Raw genomic sequence first — 17,574 nt, 5'->3', positions numbered from 1 at the left:
ACTCCATCCCCCCTTTACCTCTCTCTTCCTTACACACTCCCTCTCTCTCCCTTTAGCAGCAACACGCGAGCCGGCCATATTAGAGAGAAGGAAATAAAGCTTCCTTAATGTTGCATATGTCTTTGAAGTACATCCGTGCATTTTCTTTTTAGCATCTAACCATTCCTCCCCTGTAGCCCTCAGCCCCTCAAATCACCCTCTCCCATAGCCCACCCGACTAACATCTCAGTCCCCGAAAATGCACAGAGATGCCTGGCTACCTCGCCCTGCCTTCAGTCTCACGGGGCTCAGTCTCTTTTTCTCTTTGGGTAAGTTAGACTGCACATCTGCATGCTCCCGACGGTCCAGAAGAGCCCCAATGGAAGGTGGGGGCAGGGGGCAGGAGAGAAGGCATCCTGGGGCTTCCTGTCCGTGTCCTTGGGAAGGAAGGTGCCGGGAAGGGGGAGACATGGCCGGAGACTGAATAGCGCTGCTACTACCTGGTCACAAAGATGTGGGGTCAGGGCATCTGAGTGTCGTTCAGAGGTGGTGGTGGTGGGGGGTGGAAATTGTCAAGGGAGGTGATTTTTCTTTGGATTTCCTGAGGAGGGGGTGGGGGCAGAGGGTGGATTGAGCTGCAGTCTCTTGGTGGATTTTTTTTTTTTAAGCTGCTGCAGATGTGGGGTCCTGGGACTTAATCTGGTGCTCTCTGGAGGGGCTTCTTTGGTGAACCTTGATCCTTGGAATCGGGTGGATTTGGGGCTTTGGGAGAGAGGGTGAATGGGGGCTGGGGGCAGAAAGTTGAGGCGGTCTGGCTTTCTGAAATCTGTGCCACTGGTTTGTTGGAATGCGTCTGGGGGCAGGTGGAAGCAGGCTTGAGGAGCCATCGCTGAGCTGGGAGGAGATCCACTGAAGCAGACACTGGTGGAGAAGACACCTCTGGCCTGGGCCAGATGGAGTGGAGGGGGGTCAGGAGAAAGGATCCAGGGGGGAAAAAAGTGGAACCAATGGGCTGAGTGAGGTTGTGTGCCTATAAGGCCAGGCCTCAGAAATGTTCAGCCCAGCCTTGCAGAACCCCCTTATCCAGGGATCCAACCCAGAGACTTCCTGGGGGGCTAGAAAGTTCTTTGCAAGCCCAATTTATGGGTAGTTTCATTGGTCGCTCTTGAATGTACTCTCATTGCTGGTGCAGCAAGTGAGGGTCAAGTCCAAGGACTGTGGATGGTGACGGTGGTGGTGGTGGATATTTCCCATCACAAAGTCTCTCTCTCTTTGGGACGTGCTGTGCTGGGCATTGAGCAGGAGTGCTAAGCAGAAACAGTGCAGAGGCCCTGGGAGCCTATTAGCTTTGCTGAATTACTGGACATATTAGCAACAGAGCAGGAATGTTCAGGCAGCGGAAAGAGCGTGAGCCTTGGAGTCAGACATGGGTTTAGAGCCCCCCTGCCATGTACTTACTGCCCGTAGGCAAGCTCCTCACCCCTCTGCGTGCCAGTTCTTTTGTGGGTAAACTATGGAGAATACCTACCCCTAGGGCCTCTGTGCGTCTGGTACACAGTAGGCACTCCACAACAGCTAACCTTGAGGGATCCTTTTCATGTTCCCAGGTACCGTGTATCTTGTTAGTCCTCAGGGTACTCTCGTGAGATGGATGCTGTTATTATCCACATGTTACAGATGAGGAAAATGAGGCATGGATAAGTTAAGTGACTCGCCAATAAGGTCACGAGACTAGTGCAAGGCGAGCTGAGATTCGAACCCTTTTCCCTGCAGCGCCTTCTCAGGACTGTTGAACTCTACTGCCCCCAGTGTTCAGGAAGGGGTACTGCTGCATTAACAGTGATGGATGAGTGAGTCTCCGCTGCAGGGCCCAGACACCACGGGAAAGTGCCTCCCCTTTCTTCGGCAGACTTTCTTGAGTGCCCACCATGTGCCAGGAGCTATTCTGGGCACCAGGGATACCAAGATGAATAAGAAGCAGGTACCCCAGGGTCTCCTGAGGGAGACAGACACATAAATAATTACAAGACCATATGTGTGTCATCATGATAGTAATAACAGCAGCTCACATTTGTCGAGCGCTCACTGCGTCAGGTTCTGTTCCAGGCTTGGTACATGTATGAAGCCATTTAATCCCCACTGCAGTCCCGTGGGGTTGGGGCATTTATTATCACTCCCATTTTACAGAAGAGGAAACTGAGACCCCGGGGAGGTTAACCATCTTGCCTAACGGCGCTAGGGCCCTGGCCTTGCTGTCCCACCCTTCTGCCTCCCAGTCCTGTGGAAGAGAGATGAACAGGGCTGGGAGGGGGCAGGGACGCTGGGGACGCTGTCACCTGGGAGCGACCTGCGGAGCTGAGAGCTGACGGATAGGTAGGAGGGCCCAGGTGGGGGAGGTGAACGGGCTTCCCACGTGGAAGGAAGAACTTGCGCAGAGGCATGGAGAGCGAAAGAAGGCAGAGTTTTTCTTACAGGAAAGGAAGAACGCAGGGTCCTTGGACTGGAGGCTGTGTGGAGGTAGGGAGCTGGCCCTGGACGAGGCTGGCACAGCCCGTTGGTCCCAGATCACAAAGGGCACGGAAGGCTGTGCCCAGGAACCTGAACTTGATCCTGAAAGCACCGGGGAGCCCGTGGAGTTTTGGGGAGGAGTGACCAGATCAGCTCAGTTTTTTAGGTGGGGTGTGCTCATAGCCACGTGGCCGGTGGACCGCATGGGGAGGGGAGACCCTGGGAGGGGGGGAGCCCCGAGTGGTAAGGCAGTACAGGTGAGCAGGGAGGGACTGCCCCAGGGGACCACGTCCTTCAGAAGGCCAGGGGGACGATTTCTCTGCTAAGATACTCTTTTTCCAACCTCAGAGGGTTGCTGTAAGGTTGGAAAGAGGAGGCAAGAGAATTGACTTCCAGTCTCTGCAGGAGGTAGTGTTTGGCGGGAGATGAGAAAATTGTCCTGATCCTGGCCAGATGGGCCAGTTAGAACAGTGAGTGCCATGCAGTGGGAGGAGGCCCAGCCTGCCTGGCAGGTAGCCCTGGTGAGGTTTTGCAATTAAGATCAAAAGACACATCCTGACTGCAACCTTATAAATCATCATTTCCTGTCTGCTTGTGGGCCACAGACCTGTCCCCAATGGGACAGCTAGGAAACCTGTGGGCTCCCTTGCATGGAGCTTCCTGCATGAGGGTCATTCCCTCTGGCCAGGCTGTCTGGAGCTGGGGCTGGACCTGCCAGGTGGATAGCAGGAGACCTGGTCCCAGGGATGCCTTGGAGTGACAAATCACATCCCCATCCCACAATCCTCCAGAGCCAGGAGGCCTGGGTTCAAATTCCGTCTTTGCCATTAATGAGCTCTGAACTTGGGCAATTCATTTAGCTTCTCTGTGCTTCATTTTCCTCATCTAGGAAACGGGGGCGACGATAGGTTGTTGTATTAAACGAGTTGATATACATGCCTGGCACATAGTAGCACTTTGAAAGAGTTTGTTATTATTACGAAATCCTGAAGCACAGAGTTGACTGAGAGACCGGGATTGTGCCCACAGCCTGCCCTTGCTGTGGCTCCTTTTTGGTCAGAGGGGGCTGGACCTGTGGAACCTCAGGGGCCCTTCTGGCATCCGGGAGAGGCCTCAGGCTGAAGTGGGAAACCTCCACCAGATGTCACAAACCCATCCTCCTGGCTCCAGCTCGTCCCTCTTCTCTGGGCGTCCCTCTCAGGGGCTCACTCTCTTCACTGGTAAAACTTGGGGACAGATCCGTGAGTCCAGAGGTCCCTCCCAGCTCTGGCGACAGCGCTAGCTCCTCTCTCTGCGGTTGGGCTTGGCGTTGGGCCTCTCTGTCCACTAGAGGGCGCACGGCTTCCCTCTGGTGCTTCCTGCAGGGCCGCACTGCAGGGGTGGGCTGGGAGGGGTGGGGGCCCACAGCGGGGGTGGGCTGGGGAGGGAGGGGTGGGGGCCGCTCTATGGGGTGGGCTGGGAGGGGTGGGGGCCCACTGCAGGGGTGGGCTGGGAGGGGTGGGGGCCGCTCTATGGGGTGGGCTGGGAAGGGTGGGGGCCGCTCTATGGGGTGGGCTTGGAGGGGTGGGGGCCGCTCTATGGGGTGGCTGGGGAGGGGTGGGGGCCCACTGCGGGGGGTGGACTGGGAGGGGTATGGGCCGCACTATGGGGGTGGGGGTCCACAGTTGGGGTGGGCTGGGGGGGGTAGGGGCTGCACTGTGGGGGTGGGCTGGGAGGGGTGGGGGCTGCACTGTGGGGGTGGGGGTGGGCTGGGAGGGGTGGGGAAGGCCTGCATTGCACGGCTGTCTGCCCCACTCTTGCCAGCCAGGGGGGGCAAAGGTCCCCTCACACTGTGAGCCACTGCCCTCCTACAGGGGCAGGGGTGGGAGTTTGAGGGGGGAGGTACTGGCTCCTTCAGATGAAGGGAGGACGGCGGTGGGGGTGGCGCTGCTCAGGGGAGTTCAGATTCTAATCCTGAGTGCTTGGGAGCAGCAGAGGCCAGGAAGGGCCTGAGTCCGCAGGGCCTGCGGGGACGCGGAGCACTGACTCGCTCCCAGGCTCTTTTTGGTCGGGGAGCCTGGGGAGGGGGCAGGAGAGGGGCTAGAGAAGCAGGGCCTGGCTGGGATGCAGGGTGAGCTCAGGACAAGGCCCTGCCAGGCTCCTTCCCTGCAGATTTCCCCCTTCTGCGAAGTGGGGGTGGTGGCGGTATTTTCTGCACGCCTCCTGCTTGCCTGGCCTGGCACTAGGTGCTTTCATAACCGAGATGAAAGTGCGGCAGGCAGGGGCGGGCGCTGGCTTTGTTCTTCGGGGGGTCCCACCCGGGGTCCCCAGCTGATAATCCCTAATGGGCACGGAAAGGCACATCTGGACGGCCTGACCCGACATGGGGGATCTGGGGCCTGTCTCTCGGCCTCAGGCTCAGTTGTGACGCACCGGGGCCAGCAGCTCAGGGCCTCTCCTGTTCTCAAGTCCTGCCTCCTCCCCCTGGGCAGTCAACCCGAGCACAGGCTGAACAGATGGACTCTGGGGCAGGCTTTGGTTTCCCGACTGCCCGGCTGCGGTGAAGCTGCTTCTGGGGTGTGGCCAGCAGCTTTGGGCAACAGAAGAGTTAGAAATATAAGAGCCCTGCAGGGGACCACCGCCCTTAGCCTCCCCCTTCTGGGGCAGTGCCAGTGGGTGGCTGAGGGGTCAGGCCAAGGAGACTTTGGGGGACAATCCCCCCCCCACCCCCAAGCCCTTCCGTGAGGAGAGTTGGGGCTAAGAACAGCTTCCGTTTGCCCACGCACTTGCTGCCAGCAGGGACCTCGCGTCGTGATGCCATTTTATTTCATTATCCTAACCCTGGGAGGTCGCACCATCCTCTGCATTTTACACAAGAGGGGACTGGGGCTTCGAGAAGTTGGGGCTTGCCGCGTTCTCCCAGAGGGCGCCCCCGTCTCGCGGTCCCCCTGTCTGTGGTATCCCCATGTCAGAGGGACTGAGCAAGGGCCTCTTCAGGGTCTCCCCGCTCCCGCACCCCACCCCACCCCACCCCCTTCTGGTCTTTCTCCGCTCCTCGGCCAGCTTCCAAAGACGCCAGCTAGATCTCGTCCCTTCCACAAAGTCCTCACGCCACGCTCTGACCCCACCAGGCCCTGCGTGACTGGTCCCTGCCTCTGGACTCGCTTCTCTCCTTTCCTCCCTCTGGGCTTGGCTCATCCGGCCTCGGGCTCTCTCGGAGCCTGGCCCAGCTCCATGTGGGCTGTGCCCTTGCTGTCCCCCGTGAGCCCCTCCTAACTGCAGACGGCCGGCTCCCTCCCTCCCTGCCGGTGCCCCTCAGAGGAGCCTTTCCTGACCACCCTGTAGGAAACCACAGCCCTGCACCGTGCCCCCTTGCCTGCGGCACTTGCCGTGTACGCTACCTAGAATTATGCACATATATTAACTTGTTACCATTTGTCCACCTCACTGGAAAATAAGCTCCGAGATGCTTGTCTTGCGCACAGCAATAACTCCCAGGGCCTAGGCTAGTGCCAGGTGCCTAGTCGGGGGTTTATAAGTATTTGGCGAATGAATGAATGAATGAGTGTTTTGCTGCGCATTACTGTTTCTCCTCTATAAAGGAAACTAACCTAAGAGGGGCCTTTTGGGGCTCAGGTTTTGACATTATTGGCAGAGAAACTTAGAATTGGGACCAGGAGGAGGACGAGGTGAGGCACAAGGCTGAAAAATTTAAGGAGGCGCTCACATGACTGCAAATGGGCACCTCCTTAAATGCACGTCGCTTCACCCCAGTCCTCGCCTGGCCCCACCCGGAAGGCCAGAGCAGGCAGGTGTTTCTCAGCCTCAGCACCCGGAACTGTGCTCCTCCCAGGATTCCCCCCCGGCCACCTGTCGGTCTCTGTCAGCTCCGTGCCAAGGGGTCTCCAAGGGGGACTCCTGCCCCCTCGACCCATCAGCTGGTCCTGGGGACCGTGCCCGTTCTTCTGGGACCCCTCTCCCAAAGCACCGCCCACCTACGCCGTGTCCTGCCTGGGGGGTGGGAGGTGGGGAGTGGGGACCAGGGGCTGGGCTTGAAGAGTGCGGGCTCAGCAGAGATGGCCGGAAGTGGCAGGGAAGAAGGGGGACGCTGAGGCCCAGTGCAGTGACGCTCCTTGTCCCAGGTCTTCAGCTAGCAAGTGGCAATGTCAGGCCTGGGGCGGGATGGCCAGGGAGGGTGGGCCAGCGCTCCTGGAAAAGGCTGGGGGCCATTTGGCTGTCCCTGGTTTGGCACTGATAGGATGTCTCCTGGCTCCTAACCTTGCTCTGCTCCCCACTTGGCCCCCAGGGCCACCTCTGGCGCCCCCCTGGGAGCTTAGTCCCCCATCACTAATTTCGGCTGAAATGGGCAGTGGGCCTGCGGCTCTGCCCTCCCTCACCCCTCCACGCTCCTCCGGGGGCAGAAGGCTGCCCCTCCCTGGCTCAGCCAGCTGCTGTCCTCACCAGCTTGTGGCTTTGCCTGCAGTGCCACCAGGGCGGGGCATGGAAGTCACGGTACCCACCACCCTCTTTGTCCTCAACGGCTCTGATGCCCGCCTGCCCTGCACCTTCAACTCCTGCTACACGGTGAACCACAAACTGTTCTCCCTGAACTGGACCTACCAGGAGTGCAGTAACTGCTCCGAGGAGATGGTGAGTCCTGGGGCCGAGGCAGTGGGGGCAGGAGCCCCTGCGCAGCCCTGGGGGGTTGGCTGTGTTGCACGCCTGGGTGGGCCAGGGCAGGGGTGGGGGAGGTGGGCCCTGCAGGAGGTGACCGCCTCTCTGCGCAGGGAAAAGGCTGGCATGGAGGGTGTCCTCTGTCCTCCCAGCCCCTGGCCAGCCGGCCGCCCAGCGTGCTCTGCCCCCTCCCCAGTTCCTCCAGTTCCGCATGAAGATCATTAACCTGAAGCTGGAGCGGTTTCGAGACCGCGTGGAGTTCTCAGGGAACCCCAGCAAGTACGACGTGTCAGTGATGCTGAGAAACGTGCAGGTCGAGGACGAGGGCGTCTATAACTGCTACATCATGAACCCGCCCGACCGCCATCGCGGCCACGGCAAGATCTCCCTGCAGGTCCTCCTGGAAGGTGAGGGCAGGGGTGAGCCCGCGGGGGGCGGTGGGGAGCCAGGCGTCTCCCACCCACCGGCCCCCCAGTGTTACTAGCTCAGGCCAGCTCTGGAGAAGCTGCAAAGCGGTGGGGACAACAGCTCGTGCTGGGTGGAAAGCACATTTCATTCTCTCAGGTCCTGAGAACCCGGGAACGTAGCTCAGAGAGGTCTTTTCATGGTATTGATCACGATTATGAGCTAAATAATGGCAGTTTCAGTTTCCTGGGCACACACCATGTCTCAGGCACAGGCTAAACTCCATATATGCATCATCTCATGTCATCCTCATAAGAACCCTGTGCGGGAGGTACTGTTATCCCCATTTAACAGATAAGGAAACCGAGGCTTAGAGAGGCTACCTAAGTTATCCAGGTTCCCAGAATCAGGACTCAATCGTGGATCTATCTGATCTTGAAGTTCAAGTTCTTAAATACTCCATTCTACTGCCTTCCCTGGGGGCTTTTAGTATCCAGGTTTGTTTTTTGGGGGGGAGGGGGAGATTAGAGGTCCAAGTCCTGGGTTGATTTTTGGCTTTGACTTTCCATGGAGGAGACTAAAGGCAGAACCGCCCGCACATACTGTGGGGGTTCGGGGGGCTAGTGGAGGAGGCTTCCTTTCCAGCCCTCGTGCTCCAGCCCCTCTGTTTCCTTTCTTTCTCCAGAGCCCCCTGAGCGTGATTCCACGGTGGCGGTGATCGTGGGTGCCTCGGTGGGGGGCTTCCTAGCTGTGGTCATTTTGGTGCTGATGGTCGTCAAGTGTGTGAGGAGGAAAAAAGAGCAGAAACTGAGCACCGATGACCTGAAGACGGAGGAGGAGGGCAAGACGGATGGCGAGGGCAACGCGGACGACGGCACCAAGTAACGGATGGGGGCCCCATCCTGCAGCCCCCCACCCCGTGTCCCGCCCCTGCCCCCCCACTGTCCGCCCTGTACAGTGTGACCCTGCCTACCCTCTCTTGGTGTGCTTCTCTTGAACCAGGGCCCCAGTGCCGACTCGGGGTCCCCTGAACCCCTCACTTCCTGTCCCCTACCCTGCACCAAGAGTGATCCACCTCTCTTTCATCTGAGAAAACTGCCATGGCGTATGGGGTGTGCGGGCCTGGGGAGAGAGGAGACTGGGTCCCAAGTCCCCCGGCAGAGGCAGGAGCGAGTGCGAGGGTCCCAAGGTGGGAACGGGGAGGATAGGCAGTGGTGGAGGAAGAGGTCAGCCTGCCCAGCCCTTGGACGCCCCCTGGCAGTGGCCTCAATGGGACCCGGTGTGGGGCTCTCCTGTGCTGGCCGCAGCAGCCTCCAGAAGGCTGGGGGAGGCCTCACTGTGCTTCTCTGGGTGCTTCCGGCAGAGAGCAGCCCCAGCAGGCTGGGCATGGCGATGGCTTCCTCTCATTTGGGGGAAGGCATGCTAAAGGGATCCTGGGCATTGAAGGAAAGCCAGGGCTGGAGGCAAAGCTGGAGACCAGCCTTGGGGCAGGGAGCCTGCTGGGACCCTCTGCTCCACGGGCAGCTGCTCCCACGGAAGCCTCTTGGTTTTCTGCTGACCGCTAATCCCTTGGGAGTTTTGGTGAGATGGGTTCTGAAAGAGCCAGTGAGCTGGGTCCAGGTAGATTTTGCTGTTTTGGGGAGAGGTCATTTCCTCCATAGGTACCTGCTAACAGGAGGTTCATCCTACGGTCAGCTGAGGGAGTGGAGGGGTAGGGTTTGCTTCTGACTGCCTTCTCCAAGCCTGCCGGTTGCAGCCAAGGGGCAGAAAGCAGGAGCAGAGTGGACCCACAGGCAGAGGAGCCCATGTACCCAGCAGGGGCAGCTTCATTCAGGCTCCAGTTTGGGCTTCCCCAGTTGCCCTCAGTGTGGTTTGCATCTGGCTTTTGGCTAGAGACCAGGGAAGGGAAGGCAGGCAGGACGCTGAGCCTTGTTGAGCCAGCGGCCATGTTGCATTTGGAGCCATGCTACGCCCTCCCCTGTCTCAACACTTCTCTTTGTGGAGAAGAAAGTAGGACTTGCAGGGAGCCAACTTTCACTGCCATTTTACCCACACTAAAAGGGAAGTGGTTAAGCCCAGAGAGAGGGAGAGGGGTGGTGATAGAGAGGGAAACTGCTGACTCAGAGAACATTACCTTGGAAGAACTCAAATATCAACTACTAGTCAAGTCACTTGTATTACAGATGGGGAAACTGAGGCTCAAACAGACAGAAACCAAAGGTCCTGCCATCATCTCCTCTGCTTCCTAAGTCTCCAGTTTGAATCAACAGCCATAGTTTTCCCGGTTGGCAGGACCTCTCTGGACTGGTAGATGAGGAAGGTGGGATGAGGGAGGGGGGCTCGTCCAGCCCTGCTCCTCTCCCAGGTGCCCAGCCCCTCTGGGTGGGATGGAGGTGGGGGTGGGGTGATGGAGAGTGAGAGGGCAGAGTTGCTGGTAATGCTCTGTTTGCCCTCCCAGGCTGACGCTCTTCAGCACTTTCCAGCCTTCCCAGGGGAGCTTAGCCCCCACCTCTGGCTCAGGGAGTTAGTGGCCAGGGCAGGGAGTGGGGCTGGGGGAAGGGGTAGAGACAGGACTGTGACAGTCTCAGGGACCAATCCCTGCCTCTGCCCATTAGATGGCCTATTTGGGGAGGGAGTGCTAACACATGGGAGATATGGTATAATTCACTTCAATTCAACAACCATTTATTGAGCATCTGCTATGTGCCAGGCACTGTGCTGGGTGCCAGGTATGCACATGAAGCCATAACAGAGTTGGGGACTGCCAGGTCAACACTGTGGGGACCAAGGTTAATTTTTTTGGTGCATCTAATTCCATCTCTACAGCCACTGCTTCTGGGGCTGGAGTTGGGGAAGAAGGATGGGATTCCAGAGTCTGGGAAGGGAGGAAGGGAAGGAAAGAGAGAAGATAAAACAAGGAAAGAGAGTGCAGAGGCCCGATCGAGTGGGCATAGAGCGTGGGATGGGCAACCAGCCAGCTAGCTCCTGGGCGAGGTGAGCCCAGCCCATCTGGAAATTCTGAACTCATCGGTTGAGTACTTAACTGCCAATCAACACACTGCCAATGGGGGTGGGCGAAGCCACTGGGCTGCCTGGAACAGCTGGATGCTCCCCATCTTTGGAGCCAATAAGTGCAGGGGGGAGGGGGGAGGTGGGTGGTGGGCACCTTGGGCTAGCTGAGACCAAGGGTGGATCTACTTCTGCAGCTTGCAGATTTCATCTTTTGGCAACCTCTTATGTGCCCTCCTCTCCCAGGATGTGTGAGGATCTGCACCAGTGTTTGGAACTTTTCTTTTTCCAGGATTCCTAACATTAGGGGATTTACCTGCAAACCTCCCTGGGTTCATTCTAAGAAGTCCTAACTTCATCAGAGGCCCAAGACTTCTGGGCTCTTCCCTTCTCTGCCACTGACCTAGAGAGGGAGAGCAATGCCTCCCCCTGGGCCTCAGGGCCCCAAGCATATGGGGAGGCGTCAGGAACCACCTTTGTCCCAGGTGCCCGCCTTCAGATGCACTTTCTTCCGGAGCCTCTTAGAATCTCCCCCGGAGGTCTCACGGAGCTGCCTGCCCCAGGGCAGCGAGGCTGAGAGCAAATAGGGGCTTCTGAGAGAAGAGGTGGGAAACTGCTGAGATGTTTCCGCATCAGCCATTTCTCCACCCTGTTCCCGGTGTACGCCAGCGAGCTGTCCCTCTTCCTGCACTGTGGGGGCCAAGCCCCCTTTTTGGCTGCATGTTCCCACCACTGCACTCTGCCAGGTTCCATCCACTGGCTTTCTTTACTGCCCCTGCCTCCCCTACTCTCTCAGAACCCCCCTGTCTCTTCCTCCTAATGAAGGGCCACCCTAGAGAGAGAGATGGGCTGGCCAACCATGGGATTTAGCTTATAAGAACAAAGCACAACTTTTCAGGACTGAAATGCCTTGAGGTGCCTTGGAACTGACTTTGGAAATAGCTATCTGCCCCTTAGCTATGGAATCGTCACAGCTATTCTCCATTTATAAAAAGGGAAAGCTGATCGAATCCATGTTTCAGCCTATGAGTTCCCTCGGGGAGGCTGGGCTGGTAACTATTTACAAGGTCAGGTTAAACAGATGGACAATGGAAAATACTGGCCAGGTCCAAAGGGATAGTCCCAGGCCATGAGAATGGCCTGGTGCAGTTGGAATGGGTGATGAATCAAGATGTTTTCCTTCCCAGCCATGTCTTAATGACAAACAGCCTGTGTCTTAAATATTTCTGCCTCTTGCTGATGTCTTCCTTTATTGAAGTTTGCTGATGCATTTGTACATAGTCTATATATAGTTATAGATATATATATAAATATAAAGCATCTCACTACACCCACCCCAAAAGTTACATTTGGGGGGTGAGGGTAATCATTTCTCAATGTTTTGAGTTGATTCACCAAAGGCAAATTATGGAATGTTCTTACTGCTCGTTGTGCACTTGGAGTGGAAAACCCAACTGCACATGCCCTTTCTAGGTTTTAAGGGCTCTGTGGTGGTGGTTGGAAAGGGTGGTGGGGAGAGAGACGTAAATAATCCTATGTGACCCGACTGCTGTGATGTAGCTGCTTTTCAGAGCAGACTGAGTTTCTTTTGCAGTTTGTCTTATTGCTTGGATCGATTGGCTAAAATAAACAGACTGTGTCCCCTGAACATCCCTCGAGTATGGCATTTTTTCAGGGGTGCAGAGTGGGGTAAGTTGAAGCTTTGCCAGGACCCTGAGAGACACTCCCTGAGGTTCCTTTCCTGGTAATCCCGTTGACACTGCCAGATACCCGTCATTTGAGGGTCTCAACGCTCCTACCCCACCAAGGACGCGGTCGCTCTACTCTGCTCTCGCCGGCAGATGGTTCATCTTTTTCCCCCTTTGCTTTCCACCTCGGGAAACACCCTGGGGACAGGGTGGCTGAATCCCCCATTGTGGACTCTTGGTGAATTCTGAGATGACGACAACCCTGTAAGTCCCCAAGGCCGACTGTTGAGCTGATTTGCCTCTCACACCCATGGCCAGGTGGGCCAAACCTTCTGTCCCTTGTCTCTAAAGTCTCTCTAGGCAGATGTCTCTTTTGTCTGCTCTAGACTCAGGAGAAAGATGACAGCCGGACAGACTGTGCCCTCGTGGAAATCACGGAGGAAGGCGGCGGCTGAGACCCCTCAGGTTGCTCATCAGGACTAAATCCCCCCTGGCTGGGGCTCCACTCTTGCACACCCATCCCCAGCTTTTTCTCTCTTGCTCCCAGTTCTTACATCTCCCGCTGCATCTCCTTCTCCCTCCAGCTCCCTCCAGCCCCCCACCCCGCCTAAGAGGCTGGCCAGGTAAGAAAAGCCTCAACTTTCCCAGGGTCAAGTGGCTGGTTCCAGTTTTCTCCTGGTTTCTCTGCCAAGTCCATCTGCTCCCTGGTGACCCAGAGACCCTTGCTCGTGGCCAGCGGCCAGGTGCATTTTAGAACATTCCAGGAGGCTCCTGACATTGGTAGTCCTAATGCCTGCAGGGGTGACAGCTGCTCGCTGAGCCAGAAGCCAGCATTCAATAAAAGTTGGACAGAACCAAGGCAAGCTTGGTTTAAAAGGAGGTCTGTCCTGGGACTGAGGTGAAGGCTGTGGATGAAGCAGCAGTGGCGTGGGAGGTGCCAGCTGGTCTCCTCCGGGGTGGGACAGGCCCCTGCTATGCAGCCAGCCTAGCAGCATCTTCCTTGTTCTAGGGCCTTCCTCCCAGGGCTGGGCCTGGCTTCTGGGAGGTCAGGCTTGGCTCTGTGACTCCCCTACAGCGACGTTCTTCGGGCCAGCCTGCTCGGGGCAGGGGTGGGCTAGTTTTGGTTGTAGAGTCAGCTGCCGTGTGGGGGAAGGGCTAGCTCCCACCCTGGTGCTCAGAATTTAATCTCCAGCTTCCTGTGCCCCTCCACTGAGGTGGAGGGGTACAAGAGACCCCACCCCCATCTCCACTGCACTTTCGCTTCCCACTGGCAGAGCCATCTCCTGCCCAGTGCCTGCCTCTGTTGGATGGGAAGCTGTGGGCAGAGGCTTTTGGGTCTGGGACTGGTCTTGAGGGTCAAAGGAGTTGGGCAGGAGTAGAACTTGACACCATCAGAGACGGAGGGGCCCTAGGGAGTGCCTGGTCAAGCCTCTTCCCTGTCCTGAAAGGGAAACCCAGAGCTCCACAGGAAAGCAGCTTGCTTCAGATCACATGCTCAATCAGCCACAAAGAAGGCTCTCCCAGCAGGCTCCAGGCCTGGGGTTCTGTGCGCAGCCCACACCCCAGTGTGGGCTTGTGTTCCTCACAACAGCACACAGCAGCCCCTGCTCCTGCCCACTCCACCTGAGCTGGACCTGAGAGGATCCAGAATAGGCACATGTGCACCTCGTAAGGGCTCAGTTTTAAAAGCTGAGGTTCAGAGAGGGCAAGGGATTTGCCCAAAGCCACCCAGTTGGCCGAGAACAGAGCGTGGGCTAGAACCCACCTCTCTTCCCCAGGTAAAGGCCTTTCCTGGGCAAGAAGACTCATATTCTTTAGCTCCAAATCCCAGAGTTCCACTCCCATACCCCAACAGTATGACCTGCCTTGTACTGGTTTGTATATGGGCCCCACTTAGGCCACTTGTCTCCTTCTCATCTTGGGAGAGGTGATGGTATGACACCCTTTGAGAAGAACAACTTACCTGGAAAACCTCAGGTGAGAGGGGTCTGGGGCCCTGGTGGGACGTGGCTGGGCAGCTGGCTGCAGGAGAGGAGGGTGAGGTCTCCAGGCCTCCAGGGCCCCTCCTCTGGCACTTGGGGGCTCAGTAGTCTATGCTAGTTCTGTAGAACTCTTCTCAGATGGTCCTGCCCACAGGCCTCTCACCTTGAACCCCACCTGGGTCCAGTCATTCCTGGCTGCCTGCTACTGTACTGATGTCCAGGGGCTCCTCTCAGGACAGGCTCTGGTCACCCAGGGGATGAGAGCTCCAAAAGGCCCAGGGGAAGGAAGCCCAGTGAGAACCATATCCCAGCATCCTGGCCTGGCACGGAGCTTCGGGGGGGTGGGGTGGGGTCTGGCCCAGGATCCCACTCCTCTGCAGGGCTGAGGAGGTCCTCTGGCTAGAAAAGGGAGAAAGGCCCTGGGGTGGAGGTGGTGGGGGTACATCAGATGGCAGAGCAGGGAAGCTGGCAAGGCAGCTTTCCTTTTCTTTGGCAATAATGACCTTGAGAATCCAGGGGGTGCCAGAGGGAAAGGGGGTGGACAAGAGGGCAAGTGGATACTGGATGTGGAGCTTGGCTACTTGGAATTCCATGGGAGGGGCTTTCCATTACAGCAAAGCCACCTTTAGCCCAACCACAGCTGCCTCTGCTTCTCAACTTGGGACAAATGCCCTGTAAGCAGGTGGTAAAGGGACTAGGAACTGTTTGCTTCAACAGATCAAGAGCACCTCCTGTGGGCAAATAGGCAGAAGTGGGTGTGTTCAGCCAGGAGGGAAGTGTGCTTCACAGCTGTTGGCCACACAGTGGCCCGGACTGTGGTCAAGAGGAGAGGGTTAGACTTGTCTTACTCTGCTCTAAGGCAAAATATTAGGACTGGTGGGAGGAGACAGATATTGATCTAATGCAAGTCGGAGCTGTGCAAAGGGTTGAGTTTCTCTTAGGTAATGAGATCCCTGTCCTGGAAGGCATTCAAACATAGTTTGGGGGTGTTGTCGAGAAGATTCATATATCAGGGTGGACTTTTAAATACCCTTCAAGTTTACTGACAGTGGTCCTTTGCGACTCTCATTTTAAGATTCAAATGATAGAACAGGATTAACTTTTGCTTGCCTGAAGATAAATGACATGTTCATATGTAAACCCAGTTCCGGTCTTCTTCCTCAGTCACACTATCCCCTGGGCCACCTGTGCACCCTTGTACACCTTTACCTGATTCTTCCTTTCCTGATTTACCAATGTAAGTGTGGGTGGGGGTAGCTGGTGAGCCCCTATACAGTGAGAAATAGGCTTGGGGAGCTTTTTTCCAAAGATCGGATCAAGTTCAACTTGGCCCACCAGCCAGGGCCCAAAGAATACCCCCTGTGCTTCCAGATAAGACTGCAGATAAAAGAGCCAAAGTCCTCTCTCCTTGCCCTTCCTTAGCCCACCCTGCTTTGCAAAAACCAGTCAACATTCCCCATCCCTTCCCCACAGCATGCTTATACCATTTTGGGAAGGGCGGTGGAGATGGTTCCACCTCTAGGCTGTAAAGGCTAGTGGTCCAAGGTGTCTGGGGGTGACTGAGAGTTGGTTGGACCAAAAAGAAGAGCTCCTATTTGCTGAGTACTTACCATGTGCTTGACACTGAGCTAGGTATTCCATGCATATCAGCTTACTTAATCTTCATGGCAACCTCACAAAATATGCACTAATTTCTCATTTTTGCAGACAAGGAAACCTAGGTTCTGCTATACAAATAAGGAGTACCAACAAGGAGACATGGGTAGAAAGTGACAGAGCTGGCAATCAAACTCAGGGCTGTGTGACCCAAAGTCATCATACCACACTGCTAGTAGGTGCAGCAGACTAGCCTCTTGCAGCTCAAAGCCCCAGGCTAAGGTTTAGGAAGGATGGCTTGGAGCCAGTCTCAAAATGACCACAGACAACATAAGGCTAAAGATGTCTGGAAGCAGAGGCCAAGTCTTCCCAATGGGTCTCTAACATCCTCACCCCCTACATGGCTCAGCCCCTGACCCCACAGCTCTGTGCAGCCAGCCCCAGCCTCTGCTGGCTACCTTTTCCTCTCTGCCTCCAGCTCTTCGGATCCCTTCTTACTAAAAGCTTGGAAATTGCCTTCTTCACCTCCTGACCAGTGGTCTCCCATCCCTCCCCCTCAGTCTGAATCGCACTCTACCTTCTCGAAGTTACCCTCCACTCTGGGAAGACTCTCTGCTCCTTTATTTCCCTCCCCAAAAGCCTCTCCATCTCTCCCCCACCATCCAGAATCTTCTCCCCCTGACATATCTCCTCTCCTACGTTACATCCTCTCTCTTCCCTCACTGTAAGCCCTCTTTGCAAGACTCACTGCCCCTGCACTGAAATATCCATAGGGGACAGAGCCAGAATATTTAGGGAGCCCTGCCTGGCACTCCGTTAATATTTCTGGCTTGGTCAATCTGCCTCCAGTATCCGATTCTGGGGTAGAACCAGGTCTGAGGTTCCGCCATTCGGTTGCCAAGGCAGTACCATGGGCAGCCTGGCCGCACTGAATGACAAACCTTCCCAGCACCTGCGACCCCAACCCTCCTGAGCCACATCCTCCCATCCACTGATGGGAGGGTGGGGGATAGCATGATGACCTAAGAAGCAAAGAGGTAAACACAGCTCTGGGGTGCTGGAGGGTGTGGGGGTGTGGGCGCTGAGACCTGCCCTGGGGCTTTGTACCCCACCCTAATGTGACCCCGGGTAAAGGGACGCCCAGGACTCACCCCATCTCTGAGCTGCAGCGAGGGAAGCAGACGCCTGCTGCTGGAAGCGTGCACACACCCCTCTCCAGCTTGGGACTGTCCGAGCAGCAGTCTCAGGATATTTCAGCTCCTTCTTCCGCCCTCCTCCTCCCAATGAGCTCATTTGTCTGGGGCTCCCCCCTCCCCCCTCGCCTGAAAGGGTGTTTGGACAGAACCTGGCAGAAAACAGAAAAAGAGGGAGGGAGGATTGGAGGAAGCGGGTGCCTACCTGCCTGCCGCCGCCCAGCGACCTTAGTCGCCGTGGCTGAGAAAAAGCCACCCCCTCTCCCTGGGAAGACGGTCCAGGAAGAGTTCATTACTCCGACACGCTAGGCGGCGGGGGTCGCGAGGTGCGCTCCCGCGGCGGGGGCGGGGAGGAGCGGCCCAAGTGGCTGTCCCTGCACTTTCCCCGCTGGACCGCTGCGCCACGTGCCTGCGGCCCGTTTGGTGCAAGCCATCCTGTTAACCCCCTCGGCGCTCGCCGAACTTCAGGGGATGCTGAGAGTGTAGCTGGGACAAGCGGATCCTGAGCTGCAGGGGACAGGGAGGGACAGGGAACAGCCCCGCAAGGAGGTTTCCCCCACT

At 56.9% G+C, this 17,574-nt stretch overlaps 1 protein-coding gene across 3 annotated transcripts; it reads left to right on the top strand.

The window, feature by feature from the left end:
- On the top strand, positions 1-12,202 carry SCN2B (sodium voltage-gated channel beta subunit 2). 3 transcript variants are annotated; one of them, XM_058289504.1, is made up of 4 exons: positions 1-308; positions 6,950-7,116; positions 7,337-7,547; positions 8,231-12,202. In XM_058289504.1, exons 1-4 carry the CDS (start codon positions 239-241, stop codon positions 8,428-8,430), a joined length of 648 nt encoding a protein of 215 aa, XP_058145487.1. In that variant the 5' UTR covers positions 1-238; the 3' UTR covers positions 8,431-12,202. The 3 variants fall into 3 exon arrangements, with proteins under 3 accessions (XP_058145487.1, XP_071068462.1, XP_058145486.1); XM_071212361.1 differs by lacking the exon at positions 1-308 and adding an exon at positions 2,395-2,496; XM_058289503.2 differs by lacking the exon at positions 1-308 and adding an exon at positions 3,447-3,707.
- Positions 12,203-17,574: the final 5,372 nt, after the last annotated feature.

Source organism: Dasypus novemcinctus, chromosome 27 (assembly GCF_030445035.2).
Source record: "Dasypus novemcinctus isolate mDasNov1 chromosome 27, mDasNov1.1.hap2, whole genome shotgun sequence".
In the NCBI taxonomy this organism is placed as follows: Eukaryota; Metazoa; Chordata; class Mammalia; order Cingulata; family Dasypodidae; genus Dasypus; species Dasypus novemcinctus.
The sequence above is the reverse complement of the archived record's forward strand: the minus strand, read 5'-3'. Positions and strand labels throughout refer to the sequence as shown.

Bases quoted from the DNA above. Each gene is read 5' to 3' on its own strand.
- SCN2B (XM_058289503.2), top strand. From the start codon at position 3,629: ATGTCACAAACCCATCCTCCTGGCTCCAGCTCGTCCCTCTTCTCTGGG. The intron at 3,708-6,949 runs GTAAAACTTGGG...CTTTGCCTGCAG, and splicing joins GGGGCTCACTCTCTTCACTG to TGCCACCAGGGCGGGGCATG. The intron at 7,117-7,336 runs GTGAGTCCTGGG...CCCCCTCCCCAG, and splicing joins GTAACTGCTCCGAGGAGATG to TTCCTCCAGTTCCGCATGAA.